We start from the raw sequence: 18,528 nt of genomic DNA on the forward strand, positions 1-18,528 counted from the left end.
GACTGCACCAGGGCAAAAGCCAAAAGCCCCTGAGTTGGCCCAGCTGATGGAGTAACTGCAGCACAGCAACTTCGACCTGGCTTTGACTGTGTGACTCCATCCTCCCTGTGTCCTGTGGGGTCCTTTACAGACAGCAGCCCCTCTCTCCTTGTTTATAGGAGAGCAGAGCTGAGGATAAGACAGATCCAACCTTGCACTTCTTTAAAGGGGACCCCATTCAGAACATCTGAATTCATTAGATGATGGTCTCGTGGCAAATCCTGGCGCACCTCGTCATGTTTCTAGGCCTGTTTATAACACGATTCTCTGGTTGGGCCAAACTGTGTGGTTTGGTGAGGCTCTAATGATGGAGGACTGATGGCCATCATCAAAGCCGGCAGCAGAACCCAGGTTCCCAGAGCTCAGGGTAGGATTCAGGGCCGCTCCCTGTGTGACTAAAATACCAAGTGAAGTATCACCCATTCTCCACTGAGGTGTTAGTCCTGGGATGAGGATGCAAGTGCAGGCAAGGAGAGAGTGTCTGATGCTTTGTTGGTCAGCTCCTCTAGACCAGGGTTAGGCGGAAATTTTCTCAAAAGAGCCAGATCATGTTTTAGGCTTTGCAGGCCACATGGTCTCTGTTATAACTGCTCGACTCTGCCACTGTGATGTGAACGCAGCCATAGACTATGGAAACAAATGAGCGTGCCTGTGTTCCAATAAAACTTTATTTACAGAAACAGGTGGTGGTCTGGATTGGGCCCATGCGGCATAGTTTGCTGACCCCTGTACTAGACAATAAAGAGGAGGGAGGTATTTGAATTTCAAGTCATGTTCCCTCTCGTCCCTCACCGTGGAAATGTCTTTTTCCACAAAGCAACGAAGCCATCTAATTTTTAATCCTCTGAAAATAGGAGAAATCCACAAAGCATAGAATGTAGAGCTTTTCCACTGAACGGTGAGCATAAGTGGGAACATCTAGTTCTCAACACAGAAAGAAACTACGTTTGTTTTGTTTGGGTTTTGTCAGGTTTAATTTATATACAGTAAAATTCACCCTTTTTAGTGTACAATTCTGTGAATCTTGACAAATCTTATACAGTCGTGTAAACACCACCTCAATCAAGATAGACATTTTCCCCACTACAGAAAGTTCCCAAATGTCCCTTTGCAGTCATTCCTTCTCCCCACCCCCACCCCCGCCACATCCATTTGGTTTTGTCCTAGATTATAATTGCTCTGTCTGAGATTTGTTTTCAGAAGTGGTCCTTTCTGCTAAATATTGAGCTCTTTAATTCTTTAAAATAACTCTGGACTGATTTTTTTCTTGATTTTTGGATAGTCCGCCCCCATCCTACTACCGCCAAATCATGCTGCCTATGAGAGAGGAAAGTCACTTTATCATTTGCACATTTGGGGCTTCCTGAAGTTGGGACCTCATATTTTGAGGGAGCGTCCCTGGCAGCTAAGTGCTTTGGCTCTGAGGACAGATTGATTTGATCGGGCATAACAGAGGCCGTAACTTCTTAGCCAAGACGGCCTGGTGGTCACTACCCTCTCAGTGGTTCTTATTTCTAACTTTGCTCTCATCTCTGCGTGAGCATTTCAGAACACACTCATTTTACTGTACCCGGGCACCTCTGAGTGGTTGCCGGGAATGCGGGGTGCTCTCTTCGGCCCTCGGGAGTAGTTCCAGCTCGTGCATGCCCCTGGGAACTGTTGATTACTTGGTTTGGAGCCTGCCGCTCTGCAAGACTGCATCGCCATCCACTCAGCCCTCAGCACTGGGCACGGCTGCCTGCTCAGGACGGCCTGTGGTTCGGCACCGCCTCTGCTCGCCAGAGCCGCCCTGTCACTCACTTGCTGCTGTCACCCTCTGGTCGCACAGTGTCTGTCTAGATTTTCATTTGCTTTCTTGTGTCTCCCCATCACTTCTTGGAGTCTAGGGAAAGGCAGCTGTGGGGAAAGACTGTATAAAGAGATTGAATGGTTTATCCCCTCTTGAAATTTTCCTGTGACCTGAGTCCCATTTTGAGAATCATTCTTTTGTAAGTTTAGGCATCGGGTCTGATCACTGGCAAGAATGTGACTGCGTGGCAGGAATATGGTGCAGGTTTCTGTGCTGAATGGCCCGAATGTTGTCTTCCAAGCTACATGAGGGCCACGTGTTGGTTGGTGGACCTGGAGTCTGGGAAATTGAAGATGAACATTCTTAAATCTTCCTCTCTGTTCATCTCGTTGAAATTTACAGCGTCTTTTTGGCCTTGAATTGTGAGAGGTGTGCCTGGAATTTCCTCATCTCCTTAAATTTTCACATACCCCTTTCTGAGCTAGTTATAATCGGATTTCATTGTTTTTATTTGTCATCGGCTTTAGTTGGAACTAGCTATGAACATTCTTTTGTGAAATGAGATGGAGCAGAAACAAATAGAATGAACAGACAAATGATGATCCCCTTATAAATGGGATCTTATAGTGGGGGAGTACCTTGGTCTCTCTGTTGTCACCAGTTAGGAACTGTAACAGTGAATTGAAACCTTCAGTAATTTTCTGTTTGTCTCCATTTTCTTTCAGAACAGCACATTAGTTCCAGAAAAAGGAAGGAAATTCTGAAAGCTAAAATGAATATCAAGAAAAGGAGTCAAGAACAATTCACCGATTGAAAAGAGGAATTAAAAAAAAACTTACTTAAAAAGAAAAAGGTCAAAATTGTGGTTATACTTTTGCTTGTTGTTTTTGTTTTTCCCCAGCACAGAGCAGACACCTTTGAGCCCAGATATTCTGTTTCTTTGGCATGGTGCCCTAGCAAGATGCTGTGAATATTCCTAACTTACCCACATGTTGCATTCGAAAAGTTGAAATATGTAATTAATCTGTTTGGGAATAAAGAGAATAACGGGAACAAAGGCCTGACTGAGAGTTTACTCTAGCACTTCTGGCGGTGGGATGCCTGGGGTACGTTCCTGAGGACTTTACACGACGGCCAGGGTGTTTCTGCAGGCCCTTTACGTTGGGCCTTCTCACCTCTTTTCTAACAGAACTGAGAACTGCCTGGAAAAACCAGCATCCTCTCTTCCTTTCCAGCAGTGGGACCAAGTGTCTGCATAGAGCCCCGAGGGTATCTGAAGGCCCCTCTACTTTTGCCCTGGAAGTGTGGTGTCCGCAGTAGGGGAGGGTAGAGGCTGTCTTAAAGGAAGGTTGACCACCTGAGTTATCTCAGGCTCTTGGAGGGATGCACATCTCAAGAATGCCCCTTTTGAAGGGCCTAGCACCACCACTCCGTGGAGGTTATATGGTATCACTTAGGGAGTAATATTGAGTAGGTTGGTTAGGTATACAGACTTGAGTGTCAGGCAAACCTGCTATTACCACTTATTAGAGTGACAGACTTTGGGCAAGTGGCTTACCTTCTCTAAGCCTCCTTTTTTCTTCTGTAAAAGAGAGAGAGAGTAACAGTACCTACCTCCTGTGACTGAAGGAGTTTCATGCATCTGTGGCTCAGTGCTTGGCATCTTTCCTAAGTGGCCCCCAGTTATGTTCTTTGGTTCATTGTCTCATTTAGATAACTTTTGAAACTCAGGTAATTCTAACAGTATTCGTTGAATTTGGGGGGTAGAAATTATTTTAATCAGATTGCTTTCCAACTTAGCTCCACTCCACTCCAACTCCACTACAGAGAGGAAATTGGGATTTCGATTAGGGAAAGGGAAAAGGAGATTCTGGAACTTTGGGCTAGTTCTGAAGGGGATTCCACAGGCGAGAGGGCAGGCATATCTGTTTCCCAGAGGTTGCAAACATATCCCATAGATATGCTTTATTTGACCCATAGTGTTTTAAAAAACTGAATTAGGAGGCTGGCTCTGTGGCCTATTGGTTAAGTTTGGCATGCTCCCCTTCAGTGGCCTGGGTTCACAGGTTCACATCCTAGGTGTGGACCTACACCACTCTTTGGCTATGCTGTGGCAGTGACTCACATACAAAATAGAGGAAGATTGGCACAGATGTTAACTCAGGGCTAATCTTCCTCAGGAAAAAAAAAAAGGAATTACTTGCCAACATTTATAAACTGAGAAAGTTCATAGAAAACTCTAGGTTTTGGGTTTTGGATTCTCTTGAAAAAATCAGGGCCTGATTCCTGCACGACATTGATCCGCTGGAGCTGAATAGCAGGCTCCTTGGGGTGGGGGCTGCACTCTCCAGTTTGCCAGAGCCCCACTCCTCACAGGTGTCAGTTCCATGGGCCAACTTCACTCCATTGATACCTGCCTGGCTCCTATAGACAGGGAGGGAGTCGCCCTGATCTAACTTCTGCCAACCTTCCTCTTTTTTTTTTTCCTTCCCCAAGCCCCAGTGCTTGGTTGTATATCCTAGTTGTAAGTCCTTCTAGTTCTATGTGAGCCACCCCTACAGTACAGCACCTGACAGACGGGTGGTGTGGTTCCGAGACCAGGAAGCAAACCTGGACCACCAAAGCTGTGAGAGCCCCGAACTTTAACCACAAGGCCATGAGGGCTGGCTCCTTGCTTTTTTTTTTTAGCTTCTTATCACACCATGAGGGGAAAGGATCATGTTCTCCCATTGCTGTTGGGTGGCTCCTAGTGTCCCTACTTAGCTAGGCTGAGACCTCAGCAGCTCAGAGTGGTGAAGAAGGGATGGGAGCAGGGGGAGCCCACCCAGCCAGGACTTCCACACCCGTAAGCAGACCTATACAGTTCTGGAAGACAGACCAGATGAGGCCTGATGGACAGTGGTGTAGAGAAGGGGTCGTAGAGCCTGATGACAGAAGTACGGTGGCTGGAGAAAAGGTCAGGAGCAGCTTCCTGGAGGAGTGGCTGGCCTGCAGACCCAGACGGGAGCTGGAGAAGAAAGCACAGCAGGCGTTTGTGCTGCACCCACAGTTCCGGCAACGAGCAAGACGTACATTCCCTGCGCTTGGTCCACTTACGGCCTGAAGGGGACGGGGAAAGGGAGCAGAGTGATCACAGATCTCAGAAGGGCTTCCTGGAAGCGACTTTTATCTACAGGGTTGGAAAGGGTGAGCTGACACCAGGAGGACAAGAGGGAGCGTTTACAGAGCTGGGCAACGGGACTGTAGGCGGAGGATCAACATGTGCAAAGTCTCTGAGGCCAGAGCGTGGCAACCCTGGCCTGAAAGCAGGCCAGTGTATGTAGGGTGTGGTCAGCAAGGAGGAGAGTGTGGAAGCCAGAACAAATATGGCTTTAAGGGCCATGGTCAAAGGGATAGATTTTATTTGAGGACTAACGGCAAATTTTAGGCAACTTGAAAGTCATGCTGGGATATAGCAGAGGCAGAATCTCACCTCGCATGCTCTCGGGCCCCACCTCTGGGCGAAGCCTCGAGAAGGGCTCTTGGCTCTCAGCTCTGGAGCGAGGCTGAGGGGAGAGTCCGCTTGCACTCAGCCCACTGGGTTTGGAGAGGCTGGAGTTGACTGCAGGCCTGACTCCTCCGTCTTATGAAGTCCACCGGATGTGCTGCTCCAGTTATTCCCCCTGACAGAGTCTTTGCTTGACCAAACTCTAGTCAGATTCCTGAAGCTGCTCCTAGGCCCCTCAGTGCACTGCCTTGTAAAATCAATTTTAGCAAAAACCCAGCTAAGTTGGTTTAACCGGAACCTCCCACCCTTGATATCTGATCCCCTCGATATCTGGTGGGGTCCCTCATCCTCCGCCATTGCCCAGGTGGTGTCTGATCGCCCCAGCCTGTCTGCAGCAAGAATCCTGTTGGGTCAGTTTACCCCGAATCCCCTGACTCCTGATCTTCTTCTTAGTAAGTTTCCATCCACCAATCCCAGCCTGCTCCTGGGCTGTAAGTGCCCGCTTGGCCACGCTGCATTCGGAATTGAGCCCCGTTCTATCCTGAGGTCTCTTCTCCCCCACTGCAATAGTCCTGAGCGAAATCTGTTTGTACCACTTTAACTACGGTGCAGCTCTGGTGTTTCTTTGACATCACGGTAGGGCCTGGGCCTGGGCTTCTCTAGGAAATAACTAAGCATAGCAGTTCATAGTCCAACTGACCTGCCCTGAATTCCCTGATTAGCTGTGTGTCCTTAGGCACCTTTCTTTACCCTTCTGGGCCTTAGTTTTCCATCAGTAAAAATGGACGAGGAACACTGGCACAGATGTTAGCTCAGCAACCGTCTTCCTCACACACACAAAAAAAGGGGCCAGCTAGTGATGTAGTGATTAACTTTGCGGGCTCCGCTTCAGTGGCCCAGGGTTCATGGGTTGAGATCCTGGGTGTGGACCTACACATCACTCATCAAGCCACGCTGTGGTGGCATCCCACGTACAAAATAGAGGAAGATTGCCATAGATGTTAGCTCAGCGACAATCTTCCTCAAGCCAAAAGAGGAAGATTGGCAACAGATGTTAGCTCAGGGCCAGTCTTCCTTACCAAAAAAAAGAAAAGAAAGAAAAAAAGGAGATAATACTTCTGAGGGCTTTATAAGGATTAAATGAGGTCACACCAAAATACATATCACAGTGCCCGGCACTTAGCATTGACTCAGTGTTTACACTGATTAGTGTGGATACTGTTGTTACCTTTGTTGATTCCTGTGTGTTGTCAGCAGGAGCCGAGTACACAGTTTGTACCAGGTCCACGTTTGTTTGTTTGTTTAATTCACTCGATTACCCTTTCCTGAGGGGCCTGAAGTTTGGAACCAACACCAGAGCACTGCCCTGGCATCAGGAGTCAGTGCCCAGCTTTGCTGCCTCTGAGTGGGGGGAGGACTTGGCTGACCCCTCACCTCTCTGGGTGGCGGCCACCCTGCTCTGCCTTTCTCAGAGGGAGGGCTGTGGCAGGGAGCAAAGGAAGCCATGGGTGGGAACCCTCTTTGTGAACTTTAAGTTAATACAAACACAAGGGATTGTCATTAAAAGTGACGAGTCCCCCTTGATTAGAGCATTTCTTTAGGGAACAAAAACGGCGCTCGGTCATCTGGAGGACCCCCGCGGGAATGGGGACCTCCCAGCACCTCTGTGGCGAGGGCTTGAGTCTTTTGAGACGCCGTTAGTGTTGTGGTTAGTGGTCATAAAGCACCGGAATTGTGCCATCCTGGTTTTCTCCCTTATAATTGCATTCACCTTGAAAACCACAAGGAGCAGCGGGTCCCAGTGGTAATTATTTCACTCGAAAACTAATTGGAAGTTGAGAGAGCGCTCAGTTTTTGCTTTTGTCGAGACAGGCGGAGGAAAGAGATGAGCAGGTGGGTCTGGGGGAAGGAGGGGGCCTAAGGACACACAGCTAATCCGGGAATTCAAAGCATCCCAGACTGAACACGTCCAAACCCGAGCTCCTAATCCTCCCTCCACCCCCAGAGCTCCTAAATGCATCTCCATCCTTCTAGTTGCCCGGGCCCTAAACTGGAGTCGTTCTTGACTCCTCTCCAGTCCCCACCCCTTTTCCATCAGCAAATGAGTTCTACCCTAAGAATGTATCCAGAATTTGACCCTTTCTCACTGTGACTTTAAATACAAGTCAGACCACGTCATTCTTCTGTTTAAACTCTGCGATGGCTCCCATCTCTCCAAGGGGGAGACCCAAAGTCCTTACCGTGGCCTCCAAGGGCCCCCCTGAGCTGTCCTCCTGCCCCCTCTCAGCCTCCTTTCTTTCCACTCACACCCTCACCCTGCTCTAGCTGGCTGCGCTGACCCCCTTGCTCTTCCTCCTTCCGCACTCTTGCCTCAGGGCCTTTGTGTTGGGTTTTCACTCTGCCTGGAATGTTCTCTACCCAGATATTCACAAGCCCAACCCCTTCTCTTCCTTCAGGTCTTCACTTAAATGTCGCCTCCTCCGTGAGGCCTTTCCTGACCCCTACACAGCACACATACATGTTATAGATAAAATGATGCCCCCCAGCACTCTCTAGCCTTAAATTTATCTCCTTTGCAATTGCCACCATCTGACATATTCTCTGTCTCTTTGTTTTTGTTATTCTTCCTCCCATTAGAATGTAAGCTCGACGAGATCAGGGCTTTGTCTGTCTGCTCACGACTGTAGCCCCAGTGCCCAGGACAGTGCCTGGCACACCGTGAGTGCTCTGCAAACGCTTGTTGAGTGAATAAATGGCATTGCTCATAGACAAACAAGTCCCCAGTGGAGGAAGGATGACTTTGGCCCAGAGTAGACAAACACGGCTGAGAGCCTGGCTCCGGGCTGGCCTGCCTGCGTTTGAATCCCAGCTCTCTCCCTTGTCGGCTGTGACCATGGCAGTTCAGTGAAACTTTCTGTGCCTGTGTTCCTTGTCTATGACATGAGAAGGATGCCCATCCCTCCCATTAGGCTGTGTGAGGAGCACAGGAGATTTCACACGTGAAGCCGCCCGGCTGGTGCTCTGACTGCTGGGTAAATGTTAGCTATTTTTATTACACCTTGTAATATCACTTTGGGGAAAGTAACTATGTAAAACACATAAAAAATTAGGCAGAAGATAAAAAGAAAACTGAGATGCAGACCAGTATGGGGGAATTTTATTGTATTTATGAGGGGAAAAGTGGGTTAGAAGTTAAATAGGATTAACTGGATGCAGTTGGGTTTTGGCTGCAGGTCGCATAAGACGCAGGCGGAATCTTCATCCTTGGGAATTCCTGTGGCAGAAAGAAAGAGAAAGCTCAATGAGGGGACTGCAGTAAGGGGGAGTTAGGGCAGGACCCCTAGAACTTGGGTGATGGGTATTGCAGTGAGGGGATTCTTTCCTCTTCCTGGAACCCCACAGTGAAGGAAACCACTGAGCCCCCTAGATGCACACACATATTCCTACCCGTGCTTCTGCCGCAGGGCCATCAGGACCTTCTCCAATGCCATTGGCTCTTGTTCCGCCGACATGCTGTCCATCTGACGGCCAAACCGAGTCTTCGCTCCCTGCTCCTGGTTTCTCTCTCTGTTAGATTAGAAAAAGAGAAACAGCTAAGGTTGCTATTTGGGTAGGATGTGGGGAGGCCTGGGGAGGGCCAGGGCAGAGCGAGCAAAGTAGGGTGTGTCCCGATGCCTATTCCAACGTCTAGTGGGGACGCTTCCACCCAACTGAATTAGACTGAGCCACATTTAGGAAGGCAGCCTATATAGTAGTGAGGAGTATAGGCTGTGAAATACACATTTGCAAAATATCTCCCCACAGATTACTTATTCATTACAAAGAAAAAAATATTAACTATACAGAGAAGAAGCCTGGCAGACACCATGCTAACCAAGTGATCAGTTACCATCACCAGTGATGGGACAAACTGACATCATGTGCCTCCCGATGTGACCCACTGAGAAGGACACCACATCACCTCTGTGAATGCAAACTCGAATCTAATTATGAGGAAACATTGAGTAAATCCAATACGAGGGACATTCTGTAAATAGTTAGCTTTTACTAATCAAAAACATCAGTGTCACGCAAGACAGAGGAACTGTTGCAGATGAAAAGAAACTGAAGAGGCGTGACAACTAAATGCGAACTGTGATCCTGGATCAGGAAAATAAATAGTTGTTATAAAGGACATTTGGGGACGACTGGTGAAATTTGAACATGGACTCTAAGTGACGATACTGTGACTATGTCTGAGCACGTCCTTCTGTTAGGTGTTAGGAGACACATGCAGAAGTACCTAAGGGTAAAGGGTCTTGACGACTGCAATTCACTCTCAAATGGTTCAGTAAAATAATAATAGTAACAAGTGCGTACGTGTGTCTGGGTGTGCATGCATAGATCCATATCTAGGTATAGACACAGAGTGAGCAAATGAAATAAAATATTAGGATTTGTTGAATATAGGGAAGGGTATGTGGAAGCCCATTGTACTAATGCTGCAACTTTTCCACAAGTTTGGAATTTTTCAAAATAAAAACGACAAAATGGGGTCAGGCTGTTTGGCAGGTGTTCAAGGATCATTTCATGGTTAGAGGTAAGCTGAGGTTTGACAGGGGGGGCCTCCTGCTATAGCAAGTCCAGAAATGACAGATGCTGTGTGAGAGAAGTGACCAAACTTGGTCCCTCCAAACTCTGATGCATAGAAGTATGGGAAGAAATCACAAGAACTTCTGCTCACCCGTGCTGTCTGCTCATGATGTCCTGGAGGATCTTGCGGGCAGAGAGCTGGCCCAGCACCTTCCGGTAGTTGTTGGTGAAGATGGCGTCTGCATACCGAGGCATCCTATATGGAAGGAGTCAGAGGTCAAAGGGTGGGATGGTGCAGCCAGGCGAGGGGACAGCGGAGGCTGCACTCACGATGACAGGGAGGGACCCCGGGCTGGGTGACCTCTCCGGAACTCAGGGTCTGCCCCGTCCCAGAGATGGACAGTGGGGGGCTGCCTGAGGAGATAGCTGGGGGCCAGCTTATGGCTCTATTCTGCACCCCTAAACCACCCCCTGGGTGGCAAGAATGGCTTTGGGGCTGCTGGCAGGACTGCTTACCTGAGGGGCAGGGAGGGTGGGGAGCAGTGGCAGCCACCACTGAAGATGAGGATCGCGAGGAAGAGCGCCCAGAGCCGCATCGTTCACCCCTGCAGTGGCACCTGGAAAACGACAAGAAGGAAAGGTTAAGTGAAGGCCCAGCCACAGGGATGCCCTTTGCTGGCTGGGTCCAGCCCTGGCTCGGCTCTGTACAAGCCTTGGTCCCGATCCTTTGGATGTTCTGGGGTAGGAAAAAGAAGCCAGACTCTGGAAGTCAGACAGACCTGGGTTCAAGTTCTGCCTCTGCCAGTCATTTTCTCCATTTGTAAGACTGGCATGATAAAGCTGCCCTGCTGACCTCATGGGATTGAAGAGAAAATTAACGATAATGGGGAAACCGCCTGTGGCTGTGCAGCATATTATACAGCAAGGGGCAGGGGAGGGGCAAGCACCGTCCCTTAGTCCCCTAAGTCACCCCTCCCAGTGTGGCCCTGATGGTAGTGAGCGGGGCTAACAGCTCAGGCTTCGAGTCAGACAAATCTGAGTTCATCTCCAGGCTCTGCCATCACAAGCTGTGTGTCCCAGGACAAGAGGCTTCTCCTTTCTGGGCCTCAGTTTCCCTATCCGTAAGATGGAGTCAATAACTGCACCAACTGCAGAGGGTCTTTGTGAGGATGAGATGAGATGACAATAGCCTGGCACACAGGGAATTCTCCATAAACCTTTGCTGTGATGACCTAATGTTAGACCCACTCAGAGCCCCTGTGCCCTCCTGGCCCACACAGCCCACCCCCCACTTGCCCTCTGGGGCAGGTGCCACGATCTTCATTTTACACCTGAGGAAACGAGCCCAGAGGGGGAAAGGGCCTTTTTCCCATGCTTCTCCATCAAATTAGTTTCAGAGTGGGCACTTCAGAATGGGCCTCGCAATTCCCAGGCCAGCAGACTTCCTCCTGCTCCGCGTGGCAGCCTCCAAGATACAATACCCTATTCACAGCGCTCCCTATTCATGGGCCGCTTCAGAATTCATCACCTGCGCATGGGAAACGGTTCTGAGAAAACGGAAAGCTTTTGCTCTTTGTCACTGGGTTTCTAGGGAAGAAAAAAGGGAGACAAACAGGGACAGCTGCTTGGCCGGCACCTTCGTATGCACATCCAGTGGTTTTAGGGAGCTGAAAATAACCTGAGAAGAGGGCAGACTTTGACGGGGGAGTCACAGTAAATACTGTGACCCCCGACTCATCCAGAATGAGGCCAAGCAACAGCATAATCTGGTCAACCAAGAGGCACAAGGTTTACCATAAACCACGAGCCCCCGGGATGCGTCAAGACGCCATTGCAACCTACGGGCTATGAGAACCTAATCCACAGGGGGTCAAAAACTCACCGGACAAAGACGGGAAACAACAAGAATTATCCAGCTTATAATATGAAAAGAATAGAGCTTGGTCACCAAGGATAAAGTAGCTGTTAACAGACATATTCCACATGACCAATCTAAGGACCCAAAATTCACTGAATTAAGTGTAGCACAAATCCAACAGCCTCATCGACAACGCCTTGATGGCTCCAAAGGGCATTTTAGGGCTTACCATCTATCACGATGAGTATCAGCTCTCCGCAGCACTTACAAACGCAACCTGTGATTACATAGATTTGAGGTTTTCTGGATTCAGGATAAATGGGCACTTGATCTACGTCAGTTGGCACCTTCCGTCGGCTTTCACGCCAAGAACGACACAAGAATCATGCAGATGCGCCTCCCGCTAACGGCAGAGGTCAGCTCTCAATACTAGCAAGGCCGCTTCTGAACACCTAGGAAAAAAAAATCTTTTCCCTTTTTACATATTCTGCTCCATAATTTAAGAACCCTAAAGCACGCACATCCTGATCCAATTTATAAACAGTTTCAGCAATAATGTTCCAAATCGAAAGAGATCTAAGTTTTTAGAGGAAACATCTTGAATCATCATTCAAAAGAGTGAGACCTGGCCTCCTTTCAGAAGGGGTTTGAGGCGGTTTATGGTGAAAGATACAAATACTTGAGGACCATTAATTAAAGCACAGATCAAGAGACAAGCGTGGGATGACAGAGCGCTCCAAGGGCAGATAACTGTGTCTAGAACCTAGAGTAAGGAGCATGGCTGCAACCGCCCAAGGAAGCAGAATGTTATCAATTTGCAGGCAATTACATCGAACCGATTCCGAGGGATAGATGAGTGGTGTTGATTTACGCGGCTGCTTGGCTCCTTTCGGAGCCATGGTAGAGTCCCATTGTTGTCAAGAGGATCTAGCCGGCTCATGTCTTGCCCCAGACACCTGCCTGCTCACCCTTGACGGAGCTCTGAGACCGCATCCGCCTCCGACAAACACCTAGAACGTGTCTGTCTGTCTGCGGCTCCTCCAAGGGTGAGACGCCATGTACCCGAGACAACCTCAAAATGGCGCCAAACATCAAAAGCATGCTCCGGAGCCCTTACCAAGAAGCCTGAATGTACTCACCGGTCCGTGGGCAAAGAGGAAGGTCTTGGGCCTCTTTGACTCGGTTTCTCTGAGTTGGTGAGAAGGTCACGTCTCTCGCCCCATCCACCCAGGACCCAGGGACATCCCCGTCTCACCTCCGATGTGGCAGGTCTTCCTCTGCTAGGCGGTGCTGCTCCGGTCACGCGGCCCTCGAGCTCGCTGTTTGCTCTGGCGGCTGCGTGGCGCTCTCATCATTTATACCTTCGTTTTTGTCAGTGTTGCCAGCGTCAGCGAATCAATTACCGCGAGTCAACCAATGGACCACTTTTAGCATCACGCTGGCAAACCTAACAGGCGAAAGAGGTTTAGCCCCTTGCGAACTAAGACTCATAGCGAACTTTCTCTCTCTTCGAAGGAACGGACAGAGCACAAAGTTACAATATTATTCCAAGAGGAATAAAGCGTGTAATGCTGCTCGTAATTGGAGTCCTCGTAACAGCGAAACACCCGGCGTTCATTTACTCTCTGAGATAAATGCGCCTTTTTAAAAGTTCATATAATTTTGTTTTGTCCATGTGCGACTTTATTTCATTGGAGGGTAGTCAACAGTACAGACAGGTGCTTTTCTCTCCTTCGTGCGGAAGGTTGTCTGCTATCTCCCCGGTCGTCCACTTATCCAGACTTGCCTCTACTTGAGGTGCACGTGCTGCGGTCACAGGCCGGCGGCGGCAGCCAGCCCGGGAGCATCCGCCGACGCGGGTCAAGGCAGCCAAACGCCGGTAGTTGCCTCAGAGATGTGCGGAGAGGAGAGACATGGAGAGGCTTGGGAGAGTTGTGCTTCCAGGTTTTTCTAGCCTACAGCTAGAGAATCCCCAGGAACGGCGTAGAAGTGTGCACGGCAGAAGCGCTGGCTCCCAGGCGGCCGTGTTGGAGGAGTGGAAGGAGCTGCAAGCTTGGGGAGGCCAGGGGCCTGCTGCCCCTCACGACCTCTGAGACCCTCAGCAAGATACTTCTACCCTCCAGGTCTCAGTTTTCACACCTGGAAACTCAAGCGTTGACAGAAGAGCACCTTTCAAAATTTTTAAAAAGTGAGGGCCTGCCCGGTGGCGCAGTGGTTAAGTGCGCATGCTCCAATTCAGCGGCCGGGGGCGGACATAGCACCGCTTGTCAAGCCGTGCTGTGGTAGGCGTCCCACATATAAAGTAGAGGAAGATGGGCACGGATGTTAGCTCAGGGCCAGTCTTCCTCAGTGAAAAGAGGACAATTGGTGGTGGATATTAGTTCAGGGCCAATCTCCCTCAAAAAAAAAAAAAAACACAAAAAGGAAAAGAGTGGCATAGACCTTTCTTCAGAAGTCTTCGATGGAAGTGCAGTGTATAGAACAGACTTTTAGAACAGGGCTGCTTGAGTGAAGAGAGGAGAAAGGGACTCCGTTCGCCTCCCCTTGAGACCCTGCCTTGGGTCATAGTTAGGACCAGCACTTTCTGAAGGAAACTCCTGGCAACGATATTTTGTATCCTGCTTCTTAGTTGCACTGAGCCATGTTCGTGGCACAGAGCAAACATGGGATGTTCCCCATAGAAGCAGAAACTGAATGGCATGTCACCCTGCTGGCCTGGACACAAAGTGGTCAGGTCATGCCAGATCCCCAGGGATTCAGAGAGGGCCAATGGGTCACAGCAGCAGGTGGCAGATGGATGGACCAGCTGGGCGCCGCCAGGGCAACGGGCTATTATACCAGCAGGAGGTGTGGGGTTATCTCAGTAAATGTAAGGTGGGGACCACATAGACCTGGGCACCCAGCACGGACATCAGTCCAGAGTGCAGGTGTGGGACACACAGAGGTGGCTGGAGAAGCTGTGGGGATCAGGATTCAACCCTGTTGAAGCTCTGTGCTGGGCATCGCACTAAGGACTTCAGGCCTGATCTCAGTTCCTCATCTGTAAAATGGAAGTGATGAAGCTCAATTCACGATGCTGTGGCAGTGCGTAAGGTACAGGCTCTGCGTGCAGTAAGCCTCAGAAATTAGCTCTTACCATTGCTGTTATTGTTGTTGTTATAAATAAGGAGACAGAGGCACAGAGAGGTTACCTACTTATTCATAGTCACCCAGCTGGGCAGTGGTAGAGCCAGGACTCAAACAAAGGTTTCTGACTTCCAAATTCAGTGCCCCACACCAAGCAAATAGTCTCCTAACACCCTTCTTTGGCCCATCAGTTCTTCTTCTCCCTCTACTTTTTTTTTTAAAAAGAACTTTAGCAGTTTTATTGAAGTGTGATTCATATAACGTGAAAGTCACCTGTTTGAAGTCTACAGTTCAACAGGTTTTCATACGTCTATACAGCTGCGCCACCATCACTGCAATCCTGCTTTAGAGCACTTCCATCCGCCCAAAGTTCCCTTCCGCCCTTTGCCATCGATTCCCGCTCCCACCTCCTGCCCCAGGCAACCACTGATCTGCTTTCTGTCTCTATAGTTTTTCCTTTGCTGGAAAGTTCATCTAAATTATGGAAAAATCATATAATATGTACTCTGGTGTCATGCTTCTTTCACTCAACCTGATGTCTTGGAGGGGTCATGCTTCTTTCACTCAACCTGATGTCTTGGAGATTCACCCATACTGACCCATGTGTCAATAGTTTGTTCCTTTTTACTGCTGAGTAGTATTCCATTGTATGGATGTCCGACAGTTTTCTTATTCGCTCATTCACCTTGATGAACATTTAGGTTGATTCCAGTTTTGGGCTATTATGAACAATGTGGCTATGAATGTTTGTGTACAAGACTTTGTGCGAGCATATGCTTTTGTTGCTCTTGGCTGGATACCTAGGAGTGGAATTGCTGGGTCATATGGTAAGTGAACATTTAACTTTTTAAGAAATTGCCAAGCTATTTTCCAAGGTGGCAGTACCATTTACGTTCCTGCCGGTAGTGATGGAGGGCCCCCCCGACCAGTTTTTAAATGAGCATTTATTTCCTCATCCCACAAACGCCTCTTAAGCACCTAACTAGGCCCACGCAGAACTTGCTGGATTAGCTGTCCATCTCTGAAAGGCTTGTCCCATTTCTGCCATTAGGGCAGTGGGACGAGCCTTTCCCCCGTGCACAGCATTTTCTTGGCTGCCCAGAGGAAAGTGGCATGTGCTTGTCTTCTGAGAGCTGCGGGGGCGGGGCGGCGGGCAGGCTTGTGAGAAGCTAATTCCCTCAGGCAGGTAGATCCAGAGACGGGCACACCATTAAGTGTTCCAAGAATGAAGGGAAGGGAGAAGTCACAGTAAAACTGGGAGAGCATCAGGCAGGAGCAGAGAGGAGCCTAAAACAGGAGCACAAGTTTGGGTGGCAAAGGGATCTGGATTTGAAGCTCAGCTCTGCCATTTGCAAGCTGTGTGATTCTGGGCAAGGCGTTTAATCTCTCTGAACCTCGGTTACCACATCTGTAGGATGAGAGTGATCATACCTACCACCCCAGGTTGCTGTGAGGATCAGCAATATCCTTGTAAAGGGTCTGATACACTTGGCAAGTGGTAGCTGTTACTGTAATTCTTATGATCAGAGCTGAGCTCTGAAAGCCAGGCAGAGAAGTGGCAAGAAGAGCCGGGAGCCATCTTGGGTGACAAGCTTTATTTGCAGTAAATTCTCAAACCTGTCGAGGGAGGAAGGCAGAACGAGCCTTAAGAGGGAGGAATCAGCCCCCTCCACCAATTCCCGTTGCTGGCTGCCTGGTCCTTATCCTCTGAGAGGTGGTGGGAACGCCTCGCTCACTCTCGCTCACCACCGGCTCTCTTCCCAGGACGAGTTTTAACGCAGTGTTAATTAGCGGTCGTGCCTGTGTCTAGGGGCTGGGGGCTTGAGCTGTGGAAAGAAAGCGCCCCAGAGAAAGGAGGGCTTTAAAAGGCCCCAAAAGGCTGAGGCAGTGAGGCTCCACCAAGAGAGACAAGACGTGCATTTGTGTTGCAAATTTCCAGTGTGTTGGAGCCAGCCATTCAAAGCGGGTGATGCTAACGGCAGTGGGCACGGGGGTGGGGAGGGCAGAGGAAGGCGTGACAAAAGGGGGCCTGTCTGAGGGACTCAGACCCTGCTTTGTAAAAGCTGCTTTCATCTCCCTCCCTGGATGATGGCAATGTTCCCAGCCCGAGGCCACTGTGCGAGGAAGGGAGGCCTGGACCCCAGACCCCCAGACTCCCTTGATACCCATCTCCAGCACCCACTGCACCTTCCAGGCCTGTTTTATCGAGTCAGCAGCGGCAGATGTCTTAGGAGTGCTGTGTCAGAGTGAGGGACCAGGGTTCAAGTGGTTGGTCTTGCTGGGTGGCCTTAGGCAAAGTCACTTGACTTCCCTGAGCCTCAGTTTCCTCTTCTGTAAAATGGGGCCGATGGGGTCCTTTCTCCTACTTCACGTCCTACCCAAGCAGAAGAGCCCATGATTATATGGTGATCCAATCACCGTCAGAAGTTCATCTCTTTCTGGAAAAGTCTGCATTTGGGCAGGTCATTAGAAGAGCTCTTTTTGAGAGGGGAGGTCGATTGTACTTAGCGAATCAATTAAGCGACTCTGGGTTGCTTGGAGATGTTACGCCCCTGTGTAATTTAAACACTCACCTGGTTTGGAATCTTTGGCCTGCCCCAGGTCAGTTATTACAAACGTTAACCAGGTTGGTTTTCCAGGTTGGGAGACGCGTGCAGGTGCCAGGCACGCTGGCACAGGAAGCCTGTCCCCAGCTGATCCTTCAGGTAATCTCTTCCTGGTGAAGATCTGACCAGCCTTTGGACCCCACCTCTCCAAGAAGCATTCCTACAGCCCGCTCCTCCCTTTTGGCCTTGCCTTGTGGTTGACTGATTTTATACGTGGAGGAGTATCTCCTTTCCTGAGATCCTTAGGATGTCTGGGAGCAGATCTGATTCATCTTTGAGCCCCCTAAAGCTTTCTTTTTTATCCCCCAGCTTTATTGAGATATAATTGACACATAAAGCTTCCTAATCAAGGTGTGGTCCCCAGACCGGCAGCGTTTGTATCGCCTGGGGGCTCGCTGGAAATGCAGGCTCTCGGGCTCCACCCCAAACCCGCCCAATCAGAGGCCAGACCTCTTGCTCCAGGATTCTAAAGGCATCAGGCACCTGGAAGCCCTGTGGTTCTCTGACCAGGGAGGTGGCCGTGGCTACAGGCTGCCAGGAGATGTCGCTGTTTCCCAGTCATTGGCGATGTCAGGCTTCCCTACAAACGCCAGAGGCCACATGTGCTGGGCTTTGTTCTCTGTGAAATCCCAGGAACATGGAGGGTTCCAGGACGGTTATGTCTGTCCGCCCACCCCCTCCTCAGCCACCCGGGCCTCCCCTCCATCTTTCTCTGCCCAGTTCCTGCCCTGGGTTCTCAGCTATGTTTCCAGTTAGGGGAGGCTGTGTGATCCCCAAGTCCAGCCCCTGCCCCAGGCTCCCCGGGAGGAAGCCTGAAGGAGAAAACTGCCCGTTCGGAGCCTCCTTCCAGCCTGGCTCATCAGGCACGAACGTGGCCCAGTGAGGAGGGGGCATCTGTTGGGAGGCCCCTTCTCACTTGGAGTCTGGATGGGAGGATCTTGGTGACAACAGGACCTGCAGACACAGCAAGAGGAAGTTCCCCTTATTTGAGTGTCTACAGGAAAACCCCAAGGCCCGCCTGGGACTCCAGTTTGTTTCCCATCTGAAATCA

The 18,528-nt window shown here is 49.8% G+C and overlaps 2 protein-coding genes across 3 annotated transcripts in view; one reads left to right on the forward strand and one right to left on the reverse strand.

The window, feature by feature from the left end:
• The window catches only part of RPN2 (ribophorin II), a 54,978-nt gene extending 52,093 nt beyond the window's left edge, over positions 1-2,885 (forward strand). For both annotated transcript variants that reach the window (XM_023626530.2, XM_023626531.2), the window contains one exon: positions 2,554-2,885. In XM_023626530.2, coding sequence (XP_023482298.1) covers positions 2,554-2,566 — 13 coding nt within the window. In that variant the 3' untranslated portion in view covers positions 2,567-2,885. The remainder of the gene's footprint in view (positions 1-2,553) is intronic.
• Positions 2,886-8,450: 5,565 nt separating this feature from the next.
• GHRH (growth hormone releasing hormone) lies at positions 8,451-13,079 on the reverse strand. Its single transcript, XM_023625939.2, has 5 exons — positions 13,001-13,079; positions 10,404-10,504; positions 10,039-10,143; positions 8,763-8,882; positions 8,451-8,589 (listed from the first exon to the last, which is right to left on the reverse strand). Exons 2-5 carry the CDS (start codon positions 10,481-10,483, stop codon positions 8,574-8,576), a joined length of 321 nt encoding a protein of 106 aa, XP_023481707.1. The 5' UTR covers positions 10,484-10,504; positions 13,001-13,079; the 3' UTR covers positions 8,451-8,573.
• Positions 13,080-18,528: the final 5,449 nt, after the last annotated feature.

The sequence above is a fragment of the Equus caballus genome, chromosome 22, assembly GCF_041296265.1.
Source record: "Equus caballus isolate H_3958 breed thoroughbred chromosome 22, TB-T2T, whole genome shotgun sequence".
Taxonomy (NCBI): Eukaryota; Metazoa; Chordata; class Mammalia; order Perissodactyla; family Equidae; genus Equus; species Equus caballus.